At 48.9% G+C, this 19,399-nt stretch overlaps 1 protein-coding gene across 2 annotated transcripts in view; it reads left to right on the top strand.

Annotated features, from left to right (window-relative positions):
* The window catches only part of SLC12A8 (solute carrier family 12 member 8), a 122,179-nt gene that overhangs the window by 76,467 nt on the left and 26,313 nt on the right, over positions 1–19,399 (top strand). The window contains exons 5-8 of one of the 2 annotated variants that reach the window (XM_041002823.1): positions 1,675–1,762; positions 3,577–3,664; positions 12,415–12,561; positions 18,720–19,362. In XM_041002823.1, coding sequence (XP_040858757.1) covers positions 1,675–1,762; positions 3,577–3,664; positions 12,415–12,561; positions 18,720–19,362 — 966 coding nt within the window. The remainder of the gene's footprint in view (positions 1–1,674; positions 1,763–3,576; positions 3,665–12,414; positions 12,562–18,719; positions 19,363–19,399) is intronic. The other variant, XM_041002822.1, reaches the window with a different exon arrangement.

The following is a 19,399-nucleotide window of genomic DNA, read 5'->3' as shown; positions in this document are numbered from 1 at the left end:
CCAGTCCCTTGCTGGACTTGCTGACCCTAAGCTTGTGCCTCATCACACTCAGCTGGCATCCCTGTGCATCAGACAGGTTTCCCAGTTACCAAGATGACATTAAGCTGTTTTAGTTAACCTCCGTGAGCACTTTTCTCTAAAATGGCGTATAATTCTGCTTTCCCGCTATGGTGTTTGTGAAGTTTAAATAACATAAAAAGTGCACGTAAAGCACCTAACAGGGGTCCTGTCTGTTGAAAAGATCAACAGTGAATGATGATGGGTTGTAACGTTTTTGTGATCCTCATTCAAGGCTGTGTTTGAGACGTCCCCGGCTCTGGGAGACTGACTCCCTGTGCCGTTGGAGCACTTAGGGCTGGACCATCACTGTTATTCAGTGACACTCCCATGTACATTTGTTCTAAGTCTGTGTCTCCATCCATGGCCGGTTGCTGTTACATACCCTGGACTGGGTAAAACAAAGAAAAAAGCATTAATTCAGCTTACAGTTTTGGAGACTGGAGGGCGGGGCCATCAGCTCAGCTTCAGGGAGGCCCTCGTGGCGGATAGCATCACAGGCATGGACAGGCATGTAGGAGAGCGCATGGAAGGTGAGAAATGGGAGAGACCAGGAGAGGCTAGGCTTGTTCCTTTGCAGGGGCTCATGCAAGGACAGAGCCCCTGTTGACCTGAGGACCTCCCACGGAGCTCTGCTCTTGAGGGTCCCACTCGCTCTTCATTGTCACAGAGAACTGGGGCTCCCTCACAAAATCCAGGACACCTGCAGGACACACTCAAGCCATGTCAAACCCTAGCAGGAGGGAAGCAGACTGGGTTCCCTTCCGCATCTGACGCTGTGCCAGTGGTCCAGCATCATCACAAAATAATCCACTTTCTTTCATGTCCTTGGGGAGAGGAGGTGGTGATGGCAAGGAGCGTGCAATGCAATGTTCATAGCCTCAGGGTTATTTTTTAAAGAATATTTATTTTTTTGGAAAGGCAGAGACTAAGAAATAGACACAGAGACAGAAATCTCCTGCCCTATGATTTGCTTCCTAAATTTCTACAACAGACAGTGGTAGGCTAGGCTGAAACCTGGAGCTGAGAACTCAGCGTGGGTCTCCCAAAGTGTGGCAGGGACCTACGTCCTTGAATTGTGACCTGCTGTCTTTCGTGGTGTACATTAGCAGGAAACTGGAATTGAGAATGCGATGTGGAACACAGACTTCCTACTCAGCACCTCTATCTCCATGCCCAATGTCTGTGCCAGGATTGGTTTTTTGGTTTCCTTGAAGTACTTGGGAGGGTGGTACATGACCCTGGACACCTGGACCCACAGCAGGGAAAACTGCTTGCTGGTCCTTTGGCAAATGCTGGGGCGTCTGTCAGCTGAGCAGGCTCAGGCTCAGCAGGCAGCATCGGGTTAGGATGTTGCCTGTGCGTGGTGCAGCCACACAGGATGATCAGATGTTCTTGTACCCTAAAGGGCTTCCCTTCTGAGCACCTCCCAGCCTACAAAGGTCCCTTTCATAGCCCCACGCATGCCTCCCCAGTTGCCAGGGGAGATTGAAACAGAGCTGAGGCTGGGGGAGGCTGGGACAAGGGAGTGCTTCCAAGGGGAGGGCCCTGAAGGAGGGGAGGGGGATTCCCAGAGCCGACCCAGTTTACCCCATCCCCCACCTGGGTGTCTTTCAGGAGTCATGGCCGGCTTCAACATGGGGGGCGACCTCAGGGATCCTGCTGGCAGCATCCCGCTCGGCTCACTGGCGGCTGTGGGCATCTCGTAAGTTCCGCCATGTAGCTGCAGAACGGGGGAGAAAAGCCCAGGGCAGAAGGGGCGAGAGGAATTGCCCCTTTTGTTCCCAGAGTGCCTGGACTGTGACCGGTCTGCTTCATACCCTGATCCTCCTTTTAGGGCTCAGTGGGCTGGAAAATTCCCGTCTGCTGCCTTCAGACACTGCCTTCTCATACATTGCCCCGGCTTGGAAGGCTGCCTGGAGGAGTGGCAGCAGTGCAGATCTCAGACCCTTGTCCCCTTCCCCGCTACAGCTTTGAACTTGGAGTATGTTTTTTTCTTTTTAAGTTATTGCGTTTCCAAGATCATTGGCAGGAATGTAAGGCTGAAGAGCTTTACCATGGGACGGACCCATGAGGGTTTGCATCCCGTGAAGCTCTCTGAGTTTCCATGTCCTTTTGTAGGAAAGTGAGGTGGGGATGTGCCTTGGCTGTTGTGTGTGAAGCCGTGGGGCAGGTGTCTTGCTCCCCCCACGCCAGCCTCCCTCCAACTCCCCAAGACTGTCAGCCTGCTGGGGTGTTAGTTCACCTGTGCCACTCCCACTCACAGGCTGGCTGGTTAGCCTTGGGTCTGTTTCTGGTCCTCTAGAATCTTCTGATCTCTCTGTGGCACAAGGAGTTTTACTGCCCCTGACTGGGAGGGCGGGAAAAGGCAATGTGAGATCCTAGACATGACGGGGGTTGGGAAGTATAAGAAGTTATTTTAACTGTTACATTGTTTAGGCATTTATCTATTTATGCTTGAAAAGTAGAGTGACACAGAGCTAGAGAGAGTCAGAGATTCCATCTTGTGGTTCACTTCCCAAGTGACTACAACAGGAAGTCCAGAATTCCATCTGGGTAGGATCGCGGGTACTGGGGTTATCCGTTGCTGCTGCTTTACCAGCTATGTTATTGGGGAGCTACCAGATGCAAAGCAGAGTAGCCCAGACTTGTACTCGCATTTGGAACGTGGGCCTCGCAAGTGGCGATTTAGCCCACTGTGCCTCAACGCCAGTGCCAACTGTGGCAGTGTTCAGGGCATTAATATATCTCCATCATAGGTGCAGAGTCTGCTGTTGGTTTACTGCACAGCAAGTGTTGCAAGCAGCCAGCATTCACACCAGGCTGTTGTGTGCAAAATACAGCAATTGTAATGAAGGGAAGTGAAGACCGCAGAAGTTGCTGTTGAGTTTGCAGAAGAATGAAAAGAAAGCAGCTTCTACATGGGAACTGTCTTGATTTTTTTTTTTTTTTTGGTAATTGCTGGGAGTCTCTAGGAAGAACCTTTGCCGCCCCCCAGCCCCCAACTGCCACCAAGAAGGTCACAAGTGGTCCCAAGGGTCAATGTGCTTGGTCAAGATTCCTGGGCATCCTGGGGACAGAGCCAGCCCACGGTGGCTTTTCACATTTTTGCTTTCCTTTCTGTTATCTAGAAGTAGAGGCCCACAAGGTCATTGACTTCTTTCTCTGCTCAGCAGAGGCTGCGGGTGAACCCTGCACAGCACAGAGGCAGCCTGGCCTCCTGTGTCCTCCACCCCTGACATGTTGTGTGTTTTTCCTCTTCTAATATAAGAAAGAAACAAAGCAGCATTGCGTTTCCTGCCCCCCTTTTTGGTATGAACTATGCTAAAAGAGAAATAGTAGAAAAAGCCCCCATCCACACCCCCAGGCCCAGGCCAGCTGGGATGAGCAGCCCTGGTGATTGGTCTTTCTCTTCCGTTTCAGGGCTTGTCCCCATGAAAAACTAGAGGTGATGTGGTGTGGGTTGGGATGGGCTTGGGTGAGGCCGTGGCAGCTCTGCTCTCCTCTTGCATCTTGCAGGTGGTTTCTGTATGTTGTCTTCGTCCTGCTGCTTGGCGCAGTCTGTACCCGCGAGGCTCTTCGCTATGACTTCCTGATAGCTGAAAAGGTACGTGAGTTCTGCGCTGCCCAAAAGGCTCACCCACTGGCTGGCTTGTCCGCTCCCATTGCTCTAAGGCTGCCTTCCCATTGCTGTCCATCTGGGAGTCCCTGTGTTTTGAGCTCAGGACTGAAGGAAAGCATGCAGCTTCTGTTTATAGCAGCCTAGGGACAGGTCCCAGTACCCAGGGAAACAGGCTAGAGCCTGAGGATGGCTCCATCATAGAAACCAGGATGTGGTCAACCAAATCCCCAGCTCACAAGCACTATGACTTTTGTGGGTTTTTGTTTCATCTTTTTTTTTTCTTTTTTTTTTTTTTAAGATTTATTTCTTTATTTGAAAGGAAGAACCACAGAACAAGATGGAATAGGGAGAGAGATCTTCCATCTGCTGGTTTACTCCCCAAAGGCTACAATGGCCCTGGGCTGAGCTAAGCTGAAGTCAAGAATCAGAAACTCTGTCCAGGTCTCCCATGTGAGTTACAGGGGCTTAAACTCTTAGCCCCTCTTGCCTTTCTTTGCCGGGTACCTTAACAGGTAGCTGGACTGGATGTGGAACAGTCAGATTCAAACCAGTGCCCAGCGGGGACCAGCATCGCAGGCAGCAGCTTCATGTGCTGTGCCATTATGCTGACCCCAATGCCTTCGTTTGACCGATTTCTATACTTTCTGCCCAAGTCAGAAAGTACTGATCACAAGAAGCCAAGGAAAGAGGAGGCTGAGGACCCGTGAAGGGGGGGGGGGGGTGGAGCAGAGCGAGACAGAGGAGCCAAACACCAGGGTGAGGGCCTGGCAGAGAGTGCGCAGGAGAGGGGGCCTGCCCGTGCCTGACAGCCCTGACCTCTCTGGCCTCCCTAAGAATCCCAAGGACGAGCTGTAGCACCTTTGTTCTGGGACGCGCATCCTGCAGGGGGAGGATAAGTGAAGTCTTTGTGTTCTCTGGCCCCCCCTGAGCGGGCTGGAGGTCAGTGATGGCGAGGACATTGATTTGGCATTGCTTGAAGCTCCAGGAATAACATTTCCAAGTGTTTTTCTGGAAATCCCCAAAAACTCCTTCCCTTAGGTTCCTGGAGGAAAACTAGCCTTGAAATTCCCATCAGAGAAGAGGAATCCCCTCCCCAGCCAACTACAGGTCTCTGGTGGGCGCCAGGGAGCCCCCTGCCCTGCCACCATCTGCCAGGGCTGCAGCTGAGCCTTGCTGCCTGTGCTTTAGAGGACAGTGCAGTGTTGAGCTGGGGTTAGGCTGTACAGAGCAGGAAAATATGGGGCAGGAAACTTGGAATGGATTTTTTTTTAAAGATTTTATTATTTTTATTGAAAGGCAGATATACAGAGAGGAGAGACAGAGAGGAAGATCTTCCGTCCGATGATTCACTCCCCAAGTGAGCGCAACGGTCGATGCTATGCCGATCCGAAGCCAGGAGCCTCTTCCCGAAGCCAGGAGCCTCTTCCGGGTCTCCCACGCAGGTGCAGGGTCCCAAAGCCTTGGGCTGTCCTCGACTGCTTTCCTGGGCCACAGGCAGGGAGCTGGAAGGGAAGCGGGGCTGCCGGGATAGAACCGGCACCCATATGGGATCCCGGGCGTGCAAGGCGAGGACCTTAACCACTGCGCCACCGCGCCGGGCCCGGAATTGATTTTTTAAAATTATTTTTATCTAACTGCCTCTATTCATTTGAAAGAGAGGAAGAGATTTTTCTGACTGCTGGTTCACTCCCCAAATGTCAGCAACAGTGAGGACCGGGCCAGGCTCCTTCTAAACCAGGAGTCGAACTCCATCCAGGTTGTCCCATGCAGGTGGCAGGGGCCTAAGCCCTAGATTCGTCATCCACCTGGCAGGTTGCACATTAGCAGAAAGCTGGAATCTGGAGAGTGGTGCCAGGACTCAAACCAGCACTCACTGGATATGAGATACAGGTGTCTGCAGCAATTGCCCCTGTCTGAATTCACTTTTAAGAAATACATTTGGGGTACAGCGTGGTAGCCTGGTGGCTAAAGTGCTTGCCTTATATGCGCCAGGATCACAAATGGGCACCAGTTCATCTCCCAGTGGCCCCACTTCCCAGCTAGCTCCCTGGTTGTAGCCTGGGAAAACAGTAGAGGATGGCTCAAAGCCTTGGGACCCTGCATCCGTGTGGGAGACCTGGAAGAAGCTCCTGGCTCCTGGCTTCAGATCGGCTCAGCTCTGGCCGTTGCAGCCACTTGGGGAGCAAATCATTGAACAGATCTGTCTTTCCTCCTCTCTAAAATCTGACTTTCCAATAAAAAAAAAATACATTTGAACATGGTTTTCACATTAACAATGCAAGACTCCTTTTAAGCCATGTAGACACCCATGTAAAAGTGATGTTTGCTTTTCAAGCGTCATGGCAGCAGCTTGAAAGCAGGCTTTGATAAGGGGGAGCTGGCGGGTTGTCCCAGAGCTGACCCCAGGTGGTGAGGCTTGCTCTGCAGGAAGAAATCCATTTCCGTGTTTGTATCCACATGCGCACTTCTGTCTGGAGTTTCATCTCCCCTCGGGCCTTTTCTCCAATTGTAGAATGAAAAGCTTAACTGCATTAGAAGAATCAGAGGCCTCCAAGGGCCGCTGAAGTGAGAAGGATCGTTTGACTAGGAAGAACTGATGGCAATTTGTTCTCAGCTCGCCCGCGGCTGGCTGGCTCCATCTTCTGAAACTGCTGCCTTCGGAGCAGCTTCCTTCCGTGAGGTCCTTTCAAAGCATCAGCGATCCTGGTCTGCATGGAAGGTCCCCAGAGCTCCTCTCTCCTCTCCTCCCCTTCATGGGCGACCTTCCGAATGGAACTGTAGGAAGGCAGGCATCCTTGTGTCCAGAGAAGGCCAGGGGCATCTCTGAGGTGGCCCAGCAGAGTCCCCAAGGGTGAAACCCAGAACCTGGACACGGGAATGCTGCCTACCCCAAACAAGAGATAGCAGGCCCGCCCTTGGCCAGTTGGAGGCATTTGTCCAGTCAGACCCATCCGTAGTGTGTGGACACGCATACACACACCAGGATAAAAGATGGAGGTTTAATTTAGGGGGAGGATGATGTCATTTCCTTGAAATAAATGACTAGGAAGTCTACTAGCAAGCTACTAGTCTGAGCTTCCAGTGGCAAACAAGGGCGGGGACAGCAAGTGAAGGAACCAATCACGGTAGGACCCAAAACAGCAGCGTCTTCATGTCTAGTGTCCCTCCCGCTACAAACTCCTCCATAACAGGATCTCCAGAAAACACCTTTCCTCCAGAACTTTTCTTCTTTTCTCACTATCCTAAATGTCCCTTCTTGGTTCTGCCTTGGCAGCAGGAGCAGAAATTATACTTAGTCAATTGGGCCATGGGCAACTTGACTAACAGGGCCCGGAGAACGAGGAGGCTGCAACAGAGAGAAGCTAGAGTGCCAGGCCAGAATTCCTGCCTGGCCACTGGACCCAGTCTACCATCCTGGTATGGTTTTCACAAGCCATGCAGCTAGGCCTCAGTTCTGGGCCCCTCATGGAGCTTTCCCGGGTCCTGAAGAAACCAGCTGCATCTGTTTTGGGGCTGTGAGTTTTGCCATGGGACACAGAGCGGCCTCTCCCCTGACTGCCCCCTGAGTGCTGGCTCCCACACCTCTCTCTCTCTCCCCGGGCCTTTCTGCCGGACCACTCTTGGATGACTGCAGGCCGCCCTGCCCTGCTTTCTCCTGATGGCCAGCTGCTCCATCTCCAGGTCTCCTGCAGCTTCTCTAGTCTGGTTCTGTCCTTTCCCAGTTCTTGAGTGTTGGTCTCAGCAATGTTCTGCTTTTTTTTTTTTTTTTAAAAAAAAGGTTTATTTATTTTTATTTATTGCAAAGTCAGGTATACAGAGAGGAGAGACAGAGAAGAAGATCCTCCATCCGATGATTCATTCCCAAGTGACTGCTATGACCGGTGGCGTGCTGATCCGAACCCAGGAGCCAGGAGCTCTTCCAGGTTTCCTACGTGGGTGCAGGGTCCCAAGGCTCTGGGCCATCCTCGACCACTCTCCCAGGCCATAAACAGGGAGCTGGATGGGAATTGGAACTGCTGGGACTACAACCAGCACCCATATGGGATCCTGGCATGTTCAAAGTAACGACTTTAGCTGCTAGGCCACAGCACCGGGCCCATGTTCTGCTTTCTTAAACCATTTTTTTAGTAGACTGTAAGAGCCCTGAGAGACCTGTGTACACACACTATTTGTCACACAGTAGGTGTTTACTGTGTTTCAGCTCCTCTCCATACTCTTAATGGCGGCACATTGACAGATGTTTCTTTTACGGACACTTTTGGTTGCATGAATCTGCCATGTTTAATTGACTTAAAAAAGCCAACATTTTATCTCAATATTATTCAGTGATAGAGACATGAATTGTGTGAAGAATAGTTTCCATAGAGATGAAATTAAGTAGGTTAAATATCTTAAGATATAATTGCATACATGAAAAAGATGATCAAAAAGATCAATTGCCTTGGAAGCCATGAAGCTTGCATAGTAGCAAAATAAGAACAAACTAAGTAGGAAAGGACCCCCAGAGTCTGAAGGGTACTCTGAAAAGGTCACAGACAATGGATCATGAAATCCATGCATGGGTTCTTAAAGGTTTATGGAACACTTACATATATCCTGGGAAAATATGTGTACACTTACCTTTTGATTTTTAAGATTCATGTGTTTGAAAGACAGCGTTGCAGAGAGGCAGGGGAGAGATAGAGATCTTCCGTGTGATGGTTCATTCCCCAAATGACTGTAACAGCCAAAGCTGTGCCAGTCCAAAGCCAGCCTTAAGTTTCTTCTGTGTCTCCCACATGGGTGCTGGAGCCGAAGGACGTGGGCCATCTGCTGCTGCTTCCCCAGGTGCATTAGCAGGGAGCTGGATGGGAAGTGGAGCAGCTGGGACTTGAACAGGTGCCCATGTGGGTTGCTAGTGTTGCAGTGGTGACCCAATCAGCTGCACTACAACACTAGCCCCAAAAAGATAGTCATTTTTTTTTTTGTGATGGAACACATAGGTATATAACAAAAGAGGGCCATTTTTTTTTTAAATGTTAATACTCATCTGCCTAAAGAACTTTGTACCTCCACCTCCACTGGCACATTGCATGAGCCTGCGCTCAGCACAAGTAGAGAATGTGGTTTAGCTCTGTAAGGGCTGGTAGCCAAGCTGCATGGCTTACTGTTGTGCCTGTGGCATCTAGCTCCGTTCCCAGCACCTCCATCACCCCAACCCCGTGCCAGGAGACTGACCTGTCCCAGTGAGTGCTTCCTAGATGCATGGGTCACTGATAAATGGGAAGGAAGAGACAGCATTCAAGCAGGTAAGAGGGGCTATAGAGTTTTTATAATTTATCCAGACATGAGATCCAACATTTTATTTTTCAGAAAATAGACTACATAGCAGCCTTATGTTTAAGAGTTAAAATACTCACATCCCATATGAGAGTGCCTGGATTTGAGTCCCAGATCTGCTTCCAATCCAGCTTCCTGTTGCTGCACACCCTGGGCAGTAGCTAGGTGTGATGGCTCATGAACATGGGTCCCTGCTACTGACGCGGGAGCACCAGGTGGAGTTCTGGGCTCCTGGCTTTGGTCTGGCCTGGTACTAGTTATTGCTGGCATTTGGAGGGGTGAATCAGTAAATGGAAGATCTCTCTTCTCTCCATGCCTTTTCTCCCAAAAGAAAAATGTAGAAAGTGAATTTGTCATCTAAATACAGTTGACAAAGTAGACATAAATAAGTCATCATAACAGGACAGCCATACTGGAGCCTCATCTCCAGGTGTTCTGGTGGAATCCCAGAGTGTACCCAGGATGAAGTGACCACATCGTGTGCTCGCTCTATTCCTGAAGCCAGCCTTCTAGAAGGACACCGGATTGGGCAGGCTCATTCCCATTCTGTAAATAGAGACTTCAAATGACAATTTATCACAAATACAAGGAGTCTTTAAAGCATTTGTGGACAAGAACATTATGCAAAAACTACAGATAGGATTCAGCATGGTTTTGAATCTAAAAAAATCATTTAAATTCTATTTTTCCTGAAAAAGAATTTTTTACAGTACTCTTATACTGTAGAGTGGAGTTTCTGCAGGGAGTTCCGTGCCTGACACTCCTGCGGAATGCTTGAGCAGGGCAGTGGAGGGAGGCGCAGTGGGTGTGCTGTGCTCTGCTCAGGGCTCCCGGTCCTGGCTGCACATCGCGCTCACCTGGGGCTTCTGAAAACTCAACAGCTTCTGTGTCCTGCTCCAGACGAATCTGTTCAGAAGGCCTGGGGTGATTCTTACCTGGAGCTAGAGTAGAGACACACAGAGCTAAGTTTTCCAAAAGCAAATGATAAAATTTCATCATGGAGTCTGTTTTTTTTTTTAACAAAACAAAACAAAAAACAAACACACACACACACACACACACAAAACAGTTCACATAGCATGAACTGGTGGAGAAGACAGGAAGCCAGATAATAAATGAGAGATTGCATCTCAGAATGCCTCAAGGATTGATCATGGGGCCAGTGGATTCAGCAGCTTGTCAGACTTTCAGGGTACAGATCACAGCAAAGTTGTGAAGGCTAGTTAGCTCCTGAGTCCCGTTAGCCCAAACTGTGTGTCAGGTGCTGTGAGGCAGGTGCCAAGATGCTTGATACAGATCTGCATTTAAGAAGCACCTGGTGTTCTGGCAAGATAAGCAGGAGCTAATGAACCATCCCGCAGGGTAAAAGATAACAGGAGCCCACAGTGCCTCTCAAGTAATAAAAGGTCAGTGAAGAACTGAGACGAGTGAGTTTATGCGGGATTAAGAATGAGAGGCTGCATTTCTATAGGGAAGAGCAACCCCCCAGTGAATTAAAGAGAAGACGGGCTCTGTAGAAGGCTTGAGCTTTTGTCCATCAAGCCTTTGTCATCCCTGACCATGGCAGGCTAACCCACATTATGTACAATCTTGAAGTGCCTTCATTTAATATCCCAACAGCTGGAAGGAACAGACCCTCTCCTGCCTGTCCCTTTGCAGCCCTGGAAGGGCACTTGACCCAGACTGAGTCATCAGATGCTTCAATTAGAATGAATGAGGCAGGGATAGCGATGGTGAGAGGTGGGCTCTGGGTACAGCAGTTACGACACCATCCATTCCCCCGCTTCTTTGTGCCTGGTTTGAGTCCCAGCTCCTCTACTGTCTGCTACAGCCTCCGCTCATGTGCATCCTGGGAGTCAGCAGGTGCCATCTCCACCCATTTAGGAGACTTAGATCAAGTTCCAGACTCTGGTGGTCCACGGGGAGGGAACCAGAGGGTGGAAGCTCTCTCTGAGGGTTTCTTTGTCTTTAAAATAAAATATAGGTGATTTTTAAATGTTGAGAATTCCTCTGCATGGCTGTTGGTAGCATCCAGATCACATTGTCCCCGTTGAAGTCCAGGTGTGTCTTCTGCCTTTTTCTGAACCTAAAATGATTTCTCAATGATTCTGCCAGTCTCCAGTATCCTACAAACATACCTCTTTTTTCTTTGGTTTTGTTTTTTTAAAGGGAGCAAGGTGCTTTTTCCTGAGCAAGAATCATGATGCAGGATTCAGCCAAGTTATTCCAGGGGTAACTTAAGAGCCAGAAAGGAGATCCAGCCATGGCTTATGTTCAGTGTGGCTCAGTGACAGGGATCCAGGGGCATTGCTGAAGCAAGGGAAGAAAATATGGGACAAGGTCAGCTTCCAGCAAGAAGGGTGGCAAAGCTGGACATTAAATCTGACCTCTCTGTAAGAGCTGGGCAAAGGCACTTGGCCACTGGATTCAAGTACAGTGCGTGGGGGCACTGCCAACAACCAGGAGAGCAGAGAGCCTTGCCTGAGCACAGGGGAGGTCCATTTCAGGCTGGCGTGGGGGCTTCAGATGGGTGGCCAGAGACACAGAGGAATGGTTCTAATCTACTCGCCCTCTCTGACCTTGTCTGCAGACACCTTGCAGGCCAAGGTGAGAGGTCCCATTGAGCCCCTCAGCATGTATCTTTCTGAATTAGACACAGCAAACTAGGCTGAGTCACCACAGGGTGCTGTCCCCACCTCTGCCTGAGGTGCACAGAGCCCTGAGGAAGAGGAACTGGAGGTGGCCTCATGGAGGAGGTGAGGTTTATGCTGAGCCCCAAGGCACACTTAGGAGTTTAGTAGACTGACAGTAGATAGAGGGGAGTGGGTGGATAGAGAGTTCCAGTAGGCAGAGAAATCATGCTGACCAAAGCCCCAGTGTGCTAATTGTGGAGTTAACATGATCATGGGCCTTGTGGGAACTGCTGCCCTGTTTGCCACAGGGCACTCTGGTCAGATTTGAGTTTAGATGGGTCACTGTGGCAGAGCTTTGGGGTGATGCAGAGTGGGGAACAGCGTAGAGGCAGGAGGAGGCCGTTAACACTGTGTTTGGACAGTGGATTTCCAAGGATGGTCCCCAACCCATCAACACCAAGATCATCGGGAAGCCTGTTGGCAATCCGGATTCTTAACACTTGAAACAGAAACTCTGGGTGACGCCCAGAAACTTCCCCAAATCCTGCGGATGAGTCTGATGCCTGCTGACCTTGAGAAACGGTGTAGTCCCTGCCAGATGTGACGGTGGACTGACCTGGGGCAGAGGAGTGCAGTGTCTGTCGGGGGCAGACGGGGGGATGTGGGAAAGACTCTACCCCAGAGGGTGACCCTGGGGTTGGGGGCTCTGCTGCAGTCAGCTGGGTGGCGTGGGGGCAGTGGAAAGGTCCTGGCATTGGGTTAATGCAGCTGTTTCTCCCTTAGGTGTCCCTAGTGGGCTTCCTGTTCCTGCTGGGCTTGTACATCTCATCTCTGGCCTCCTGCATGGGGGGGCTCTACGGAGCTCCCCGGATCCTGCAGTGCATTGCCCAGGAGAAGGTGATTCCGGCGCTTGCCTGCCTGGGCCAAGGGGTGAGAAACACACGTTTTCCCATGAACCCACTTGTTGGCACACACATGCTTTAGTTGTTCTGATAAGAGTCCTTGCACAGCTCTGCCACATGAGACAGATGGGAATGCAGTGATTTCTTCCAGCCTCATCTTGTGGCCTGCTTTGGGCTGGGGTCAGTTAGATGAATCACCTTAAATGTCTATAGCACCCTGTGCCCCCAGCACAGGGTTAGCCAGCCAGGCCCAGCAGCAACTTGCACTCGAGCATCAGGAACAGGAGGGCCCTGGCTCCCGATAAAAATACATTAGGCTTAGTGGTTAAGTTGCAGGTTAGCAGCCCGCATACCACATCAGAATACATGAGTTTGAGTCCTGGCCATACTTCCAACTCCAGCTTCCTGCTAATGTGCAACTTGGGGAGCACATGGGAGACCTTGCTGGTTCCCAGCCTCCAGTTTTGGCATGGAAGATTCCTTTGGTTAGGGAGGGAGCCAACTCGCAAGTCTCATCTTGTCCTCAGGAATTGCTGTTGGATGATTTCGCCACATCCCTGGCCTCTGAGCTCTCTGCTGTCAGGCCCTAAACCGTAACTGCCTCTGTGTGGCTTGGATGAGAAAGGGTGGGGGGTGCAGCCCTAAGGACCTTCTGACAACCGAGAGGATGACAAGAGAGAAACAGAATCTGAGAATCCTGCTTCCCAGTAGCTTGCTAGGGTCCGCAGAGGCCTTCTGCCAGCCACTCAGGTTCCTAGCCTTTCGTGAGCAAACCATGCTTGCCTCTTCCTTGTCCTCCATCAACCTGAGCTGGGGAGGGGCAGGCACTGTTATCTCTCCTGTCTTCTGTGTGTGGATTTTTATTTCACTTCGTTTATTTTAGGAGGCCCGAGTGCCTAAAATGATCTTTTCATGCAAAGGCGGAGAGAATGCACTCTTTGTTTTTCCATCGTGTGGTTCTCCTGTGATCTGATTATTTAGTTCCCCACAGATTCACACCTGCGTGACTTCCAGGAAAAGGTGCTGCAGGGAGTCACCTCAGGTGTTGTGGTGCTGTGAGTACCCCTGGATATATGCACATGGACGTGTTTATCAGATGGCTTTTTATGAGTGAGATTGCTGGATCAAAGTGTGAATTCATGGCTAGTAGATCATATCGTTTTGTATTTTTACCAACATGTGGGAGAGGGCTCGTTTTCCCATAGCCAGGGACACCAAGCGAGCTGCACCTGAAGAGCCTGCTTCCCAGGACTGTGCTCATGTCCCACCTTCCAGAACACTTTCCAGTCAGCTGGACCCTAGACTTCCTCTTTCACATGACCCACGACTTCCTCTTTCACATGACCCACAGCCCTCTGTAGGGCCAAGAGCCCACCTGTGAGTGTGAGACCCCCTTGCTGTGATCTGAGAGAGGAAGGGGGTGGGTGCCCAGCTGCAGGCTCTGCATGCGTGTTTGCTGACAAAGGAGGAGTGCAAATATCCTCAACATGAACCTGACCTTCCCCATCATGATCGTGTCAGGCGTATTTGCCAAGGAAGGAAGATAGATCCTATTTGAGGAAGTTGTGTCTGCTTTACATGGATTAAGTTCCCAAGAGAAGCTTCTTCAGGGAGAAAGAAGTTTCATTTCAGCTGACAGGTTGAAAATCAGACGGCTCCGCTGGTCTCTAGTTGGAGTTTGTTGTGGAAGCTGCAGAGGTACAATCACAGGATGAGCCAGAAAGGGGCAAGACTAAAGCTAGTCTGAGTTTGGACTCAAAATAACTCAGAACTGTCTCCAGAACTACCCTCAGAGAGCACACCCCTGTTGAACCAGGGACTTCCCACTGGCCCCATCCCCTGGCCACAGTACTTGTAATTAGCTCGAGACTTCACCCTTATACTCCATCAGCTGGTAACATTAAGTCTTTGTCGTAGTTTTAACACCACCATCTGCACCCAGAGCAGGTTGTTTTGCTTGCTTATAAGTGTAAACGTTTAGAAGTGAAGCATTCATGTGCATACTTGTTCTGGGCAGCAAATACAGCATTAGCAAGCAACTTGTCTCTTTGCTAATTGTCAAATGTCAAGTTTTACTAATCGTATAGTGAGCAATGACATCTTAGAATATTGAGATTTGCATTATGCTTACATTAAATGAAGCTGAATGTTTTAGAGAGCTATTTATGACATTTCCATGATTATTGCTCATTTTCATTTGCTGAGAGCACTTCTTTATTAAGAAGAGTATTTTTTTAAAAAAGATTTGTCTGTTTTCATGGGAAAGGCAAAGTTTACAGAGAGAAGGAGAGACAAAAAAATCTTCCATCCTCTGGTTCACTGCCCTGAATGGTCACAATGATTGGAGCTAAGCTGAGCTGAACTTCTTCCCTTCCCCAGCAGGGATCCAAGACTTTGGGCTATCCTCAGCTGCTTTCCCAGACCATAAGCTGGGAGCTGGATGGGAAGTGGAGCAGCTGGAACACAAACTGGCACCCATATGAGATGCCGGCACTTGCAGGTGGTGGATTAACCAATCAGTCCCTCCCCAGGAAGAGTAATTTTTTGTGATACATATTTCAGATATTTTTTCTGATTAGACATCTGTCTTTTAGCTTTAGAACTTTATTTTTCAAAGCTTCTTTACATATGATTAAATTTTATTAGCTCACTTTTTTAATAGGGAAGAATCAAAAAGACAGTATGTTCTAATATATATTTGATACAAAAAAAGGGGAAAATGCCAGTATGAGCAATTTTAAGAATAACTGTCTAGAACCTCTCCCCAGGGTCACTGCCAGCCCTGAGGTCACCCTCTACTTCCCTGTCCTGGGCCAGAATTCTTTGTTCTCAAGTGATCAACACTTTTATTAGTCTGTGATAGCCAATCCCTGGCTTTCTTTGTGTTTTTACTCAAGCAGTTGGTGCGATTGTTTTGTTTTTCCAGAAAAGGGTCAGGCTTGTAGTAGGCATTATGGACCAAACGGGATTGCCTACAACCCTCAGCTCTGCTAGTGTAGTGCACAGATAGCCATGGACAAGTCCTAGTTCTTTTCTCATGGACATAAATCTGAATTGTACCAAATGTCCTTTCAGCACACCCTCCCTCCCCCATGCGTTTAAAAATTATAAAACCAGGCCTGGCACAATAGCCTAGAGGCTAACGTCCTCACCTTGAATGCATCAGGATCTCATATGGGTGCTGGTTCTAATCCCGGCAGCCCTACTTCCTATCCAGCTCCCTGCTTGTGGCCTGGGAAAGCAGTCAAGGATGGCCTAGGGCCTTGAGACCTTGCACCTGTTTGGGAGACATGTAAGAAGTTCCTGACTCCTAGCTTTGGATCGGTGCAGCACAGGCTATTGTGGTCAATTGGGGAGTGAGTCATCAGATAGAAGATCTTGCTCTTTGTCTCTCCTCCTCTCTGTATATCTGACTTTCCAATAAAAATAAATAAATCTTAAACAAAAAATTATAAAACCAATGGCCAGCATCATGGCATAGTGGGTAAAGCTACTACCTGTTATACCTGTGTCCCATTTGGCACACTGTTCTGGCTCCTCCAACTTCCAATTCAGTTCCCTGCTATTGACCTAGAAAAAGCAACGAAAGATGGTCTATATGCTTGGACCCCTATCACCCACAGCTTCCACCTAAGGCAACACTGGGCCAACATCGTGCTCATCTGGGGAGTGAACCAACAAATGGAAGATCTCTGTCTCTCCCTCTCTTACTCTTTCAGATAAATAGAAAAAAATGAAGATGTAAGACCCCTTTTAGTTCAAGGGCAGTGTTAGAGGTGACCAAGGACCCAGAGTTTGATTGTTGGTTGACTTCCTGCACCTGCATCTCTAAATAGGATAGTTCACTGTCGTCTATTTCTGACCCGTGAGTGAGACCAGAGATTCCCTTATGGCAGTCTTTCTTCACTCACCACCAGGTTTGTGTCACATCCACATCTGTGTGTGCTATTTGGGACTGTGATGGCCAAGGTGATGTCTGCTTGGCACCAGTTCTGGTGCCTGTGCAGAACCTCTCCAGACTATCAATCTGTTTAGTAGAATTGCCAAATCAGGAGATAGATAGCTCTCCACTTTCTTGTTGCTCCGTCCTTTTTCCCAAAATAGTCTAACTTGTACTTCTGTCAAGCAGGAGATAAGATTTCCCATCATATGTTTTTGTCACTGCTTGATGTTATCAGATTTAAAAATGTTTACCACACTGTTGTTTGTCATTGTGATTTTAATTCAAGCTTCTTTAATGACTAATGAGATTCAGTATCCTTTTAATGTTTTAACAGCTATTCTCTCGTAAGATTTACTTGTTTAAACCTTTTACTTTTTTTTTTTTGAAGAGTGAGTGTCTGTCTTTCTTATAAATACATTGCAGAGATTCTATATTCTGGATGTCTGTTATCAGTTATATGTGCTACAAGTATTTTTCTCCATTGTGTGGTGCAGTGTTTTTTTTTTTTCTTTTACGGTTTTTCTGCTAAAAGGAAGTTCATGTGTGCCAGCTTCATCCCTTTACAGTCCTTCCTTGTCCAAGTCCCTGCCTGGGCGTGTTTCATAAGTATGTGTCTTTAATTAGAAGTATTTCAAGTAATAGAAAAAGTAGACAGAAGGGAGTTCGTTGGGCATACACAGTCTTCATAGCCATGAGTTTTTCAGCTTACCTAAGACCTCTTTCTAAAGTTCTCTTCAGTTTCTCAAGTTTTATCATTAGAGTCTGCTAAACAACCAATGCAAGTATAACCCACTAAATGTCATTCTCAGAGGCAACAAAAATGCATTTTTACTTTTTATTTTTAAAAATCAGTTATTTTATTTTTGTTTTTATTTTATTTGAAAGGCAGAGAGACAGAACCTCCATGTGCTGATTTGCTGCTCAGATGCTCCAGCAGCCAGAGCCTGGCAGGACAAAGCAGGAACTCAGAACTTAGTCTGGTTGTCCTTCTGGGTGGCAGTGACCAAGGATTTGAATATCCTGCTTCCAGGATACACATTAGCAGGAAGCTAGAGTTGGAAGCAGAGCCAAGACTTGAACCTAGGCACTGATCTGCAGCCGTCTTGAGTGTCATTCTACCTACTAAGCCAAACACTCACCCCATTTACTCTTTTTCTTAAGAGAGTTTTACTGTAACATTCTGGGGACACCGTCTCAGATGAGGGAAGGCTCGGATCCTGAGGCCGGCTGCAACCTGTTCCTCCTAAGGTGTCTGTCTATGCCAGGCCTGGATGAGGGCAGACTCCTGGAGGGACATGTGTGGGAGACTGACTAAAGACCTATCAGAAATGTTGAGCAGACAGTTGGATAGTTAAGCCTGGAATTCAGAGGAATGTTTTAGACTGGAAGTTCAGATGTAGGGGTTGTCAGCATCAAGCTGGCATTAAACCCATAAAGCTGCTTGAGATCACCAAGGGACTCAGTAGAGAGGAGGCCTGAGGATAGAGCCATGAACCTGCTTTCAGTGTCAAGTTCAGAGACCAAGAGGGGCCAATAACAGAGCCTGAGAGGGGACCACCAGTGAGAATGAAGACAAAGGGAGAAGTCTTTGAGGAGGAGAACATGGCCAGTAGTCCAAATGGAATTCTTTGGCTACACAAGATGGGGACTGAGCAGTTCCTATTGTTTTTGACCTAAGAACTGTGTCATTGGCTGTGATGAATGCTGGCAGGAGTGTCAGCACATCCTTCCCCAACTGTCCCTTTAAAGACCACTATGCTGACCTCCATCCATAACAAGTATGTGAGCGGATATGCAAGGGTGCATTTTTAGTGTCAGAGACCCCAAAGCCAGCCGAATCTGCAGATTCTGTTTTCTGGGACCTGCCACACTGTGGGAAGAATCTGCCAGGCATGACTTTCATAGCCAAGGCTGGTGTTAAAATCCAGTGAAAGATAAAAGGGCTCACATTTGGGAAGTCAGCGTCCTCTGACAACATCCCTTGTTCACAGTTTCTGAGACAGCTAGCACGTATGGTACACTAGGAGCCCACCGTGTGCGAGTTCCTTGTTAAGGATTTTACCTGCGCTAGCCCTGCTCTCAAAATGACCCCTGGACTTGGATATTATTGTCCCAAGCATGCAAACAGCCACATGGTTAAGAAATGTCTGAGCCGCTATGGTTTTGGACTCATATAACTTCTACAATGTTTGAAGTTTTCTGTCTGAAATCTTCTAGGCCTAAATGGTGCTTTTGTTCTTCAGAAAGGACCAAATAAAACACCTGTGACTGCCATCTGCCTGACCAGCTTGGTGACCATGGCCTTTGTCCTGGTGGGTCAGGTGAACATTCTGGCCCCTATCGTGACCATCAACTTCATGCTGACATACGTGGCAGTGGACTACTCGTTCTTCTCTCTGTCCATGGGCTCCAGCAGCCCCTCGCGGGCGCCCGAGCCAGTGCTCAGGGAGGGCATGGAAGCTGTCCACTGCTCGGAACACCTGCTCCTGGAGAAGGCTCCCAGCTATGGCTCCGAAGGCCCCACCCGAAGCCTCTCAAAGGGCACACTTCTGGAATTTACCAAAGACATGGACCAGCTCCTCCGGCTGACCAGCGAGCTTGAGAGTAGCCAGCCCAGGCAAGAAGACGAGAGCAGAACTGCTGGGGGTCAGAAGAGGAAAGGCAAGAAGGCTACAAAACACACCCTACACGACAGCTTCCTCCTGGACTCCAGGGCCTCCACTTCCCTCCCTCCTGATGGCTCTGACAAGTCGCCCACTGCCTCCTGGGAAGGACAAGGGTCCACCTGGAATAAGCAGACTTCCAGGAGTGAAGGGACTTGGCCTGGGGGAACGTGTGAGGAACTTGTTCCGGAGCTGTGTAACCAGCGTCGGCCAAGTAGAGAAGGTGAGTGCCTAGGACCCGTGCCGGGCCTCTGACTTCT

Source organism: Ochotona curzoniae, unplaced genomic scaffold (assembly GCF_017591425.1).
Source record: "Ochotona curzoniae isolate NIBS_2020 unplaced genomic scaffold, NIBS_Ocur_1.0 scaffold_2587, whole genome shotgun sequence".
NCBI lineage: Eukaryota > Metazoa > Chordata > Mammalia > Lagomorpha > Ochotonidae > Ochotona > Ochotona curzoniae.
Note: the sequence above shows the minus strand (reverse complement) of the source record. Positions and strands in the feature narration are given on the sequence as shown.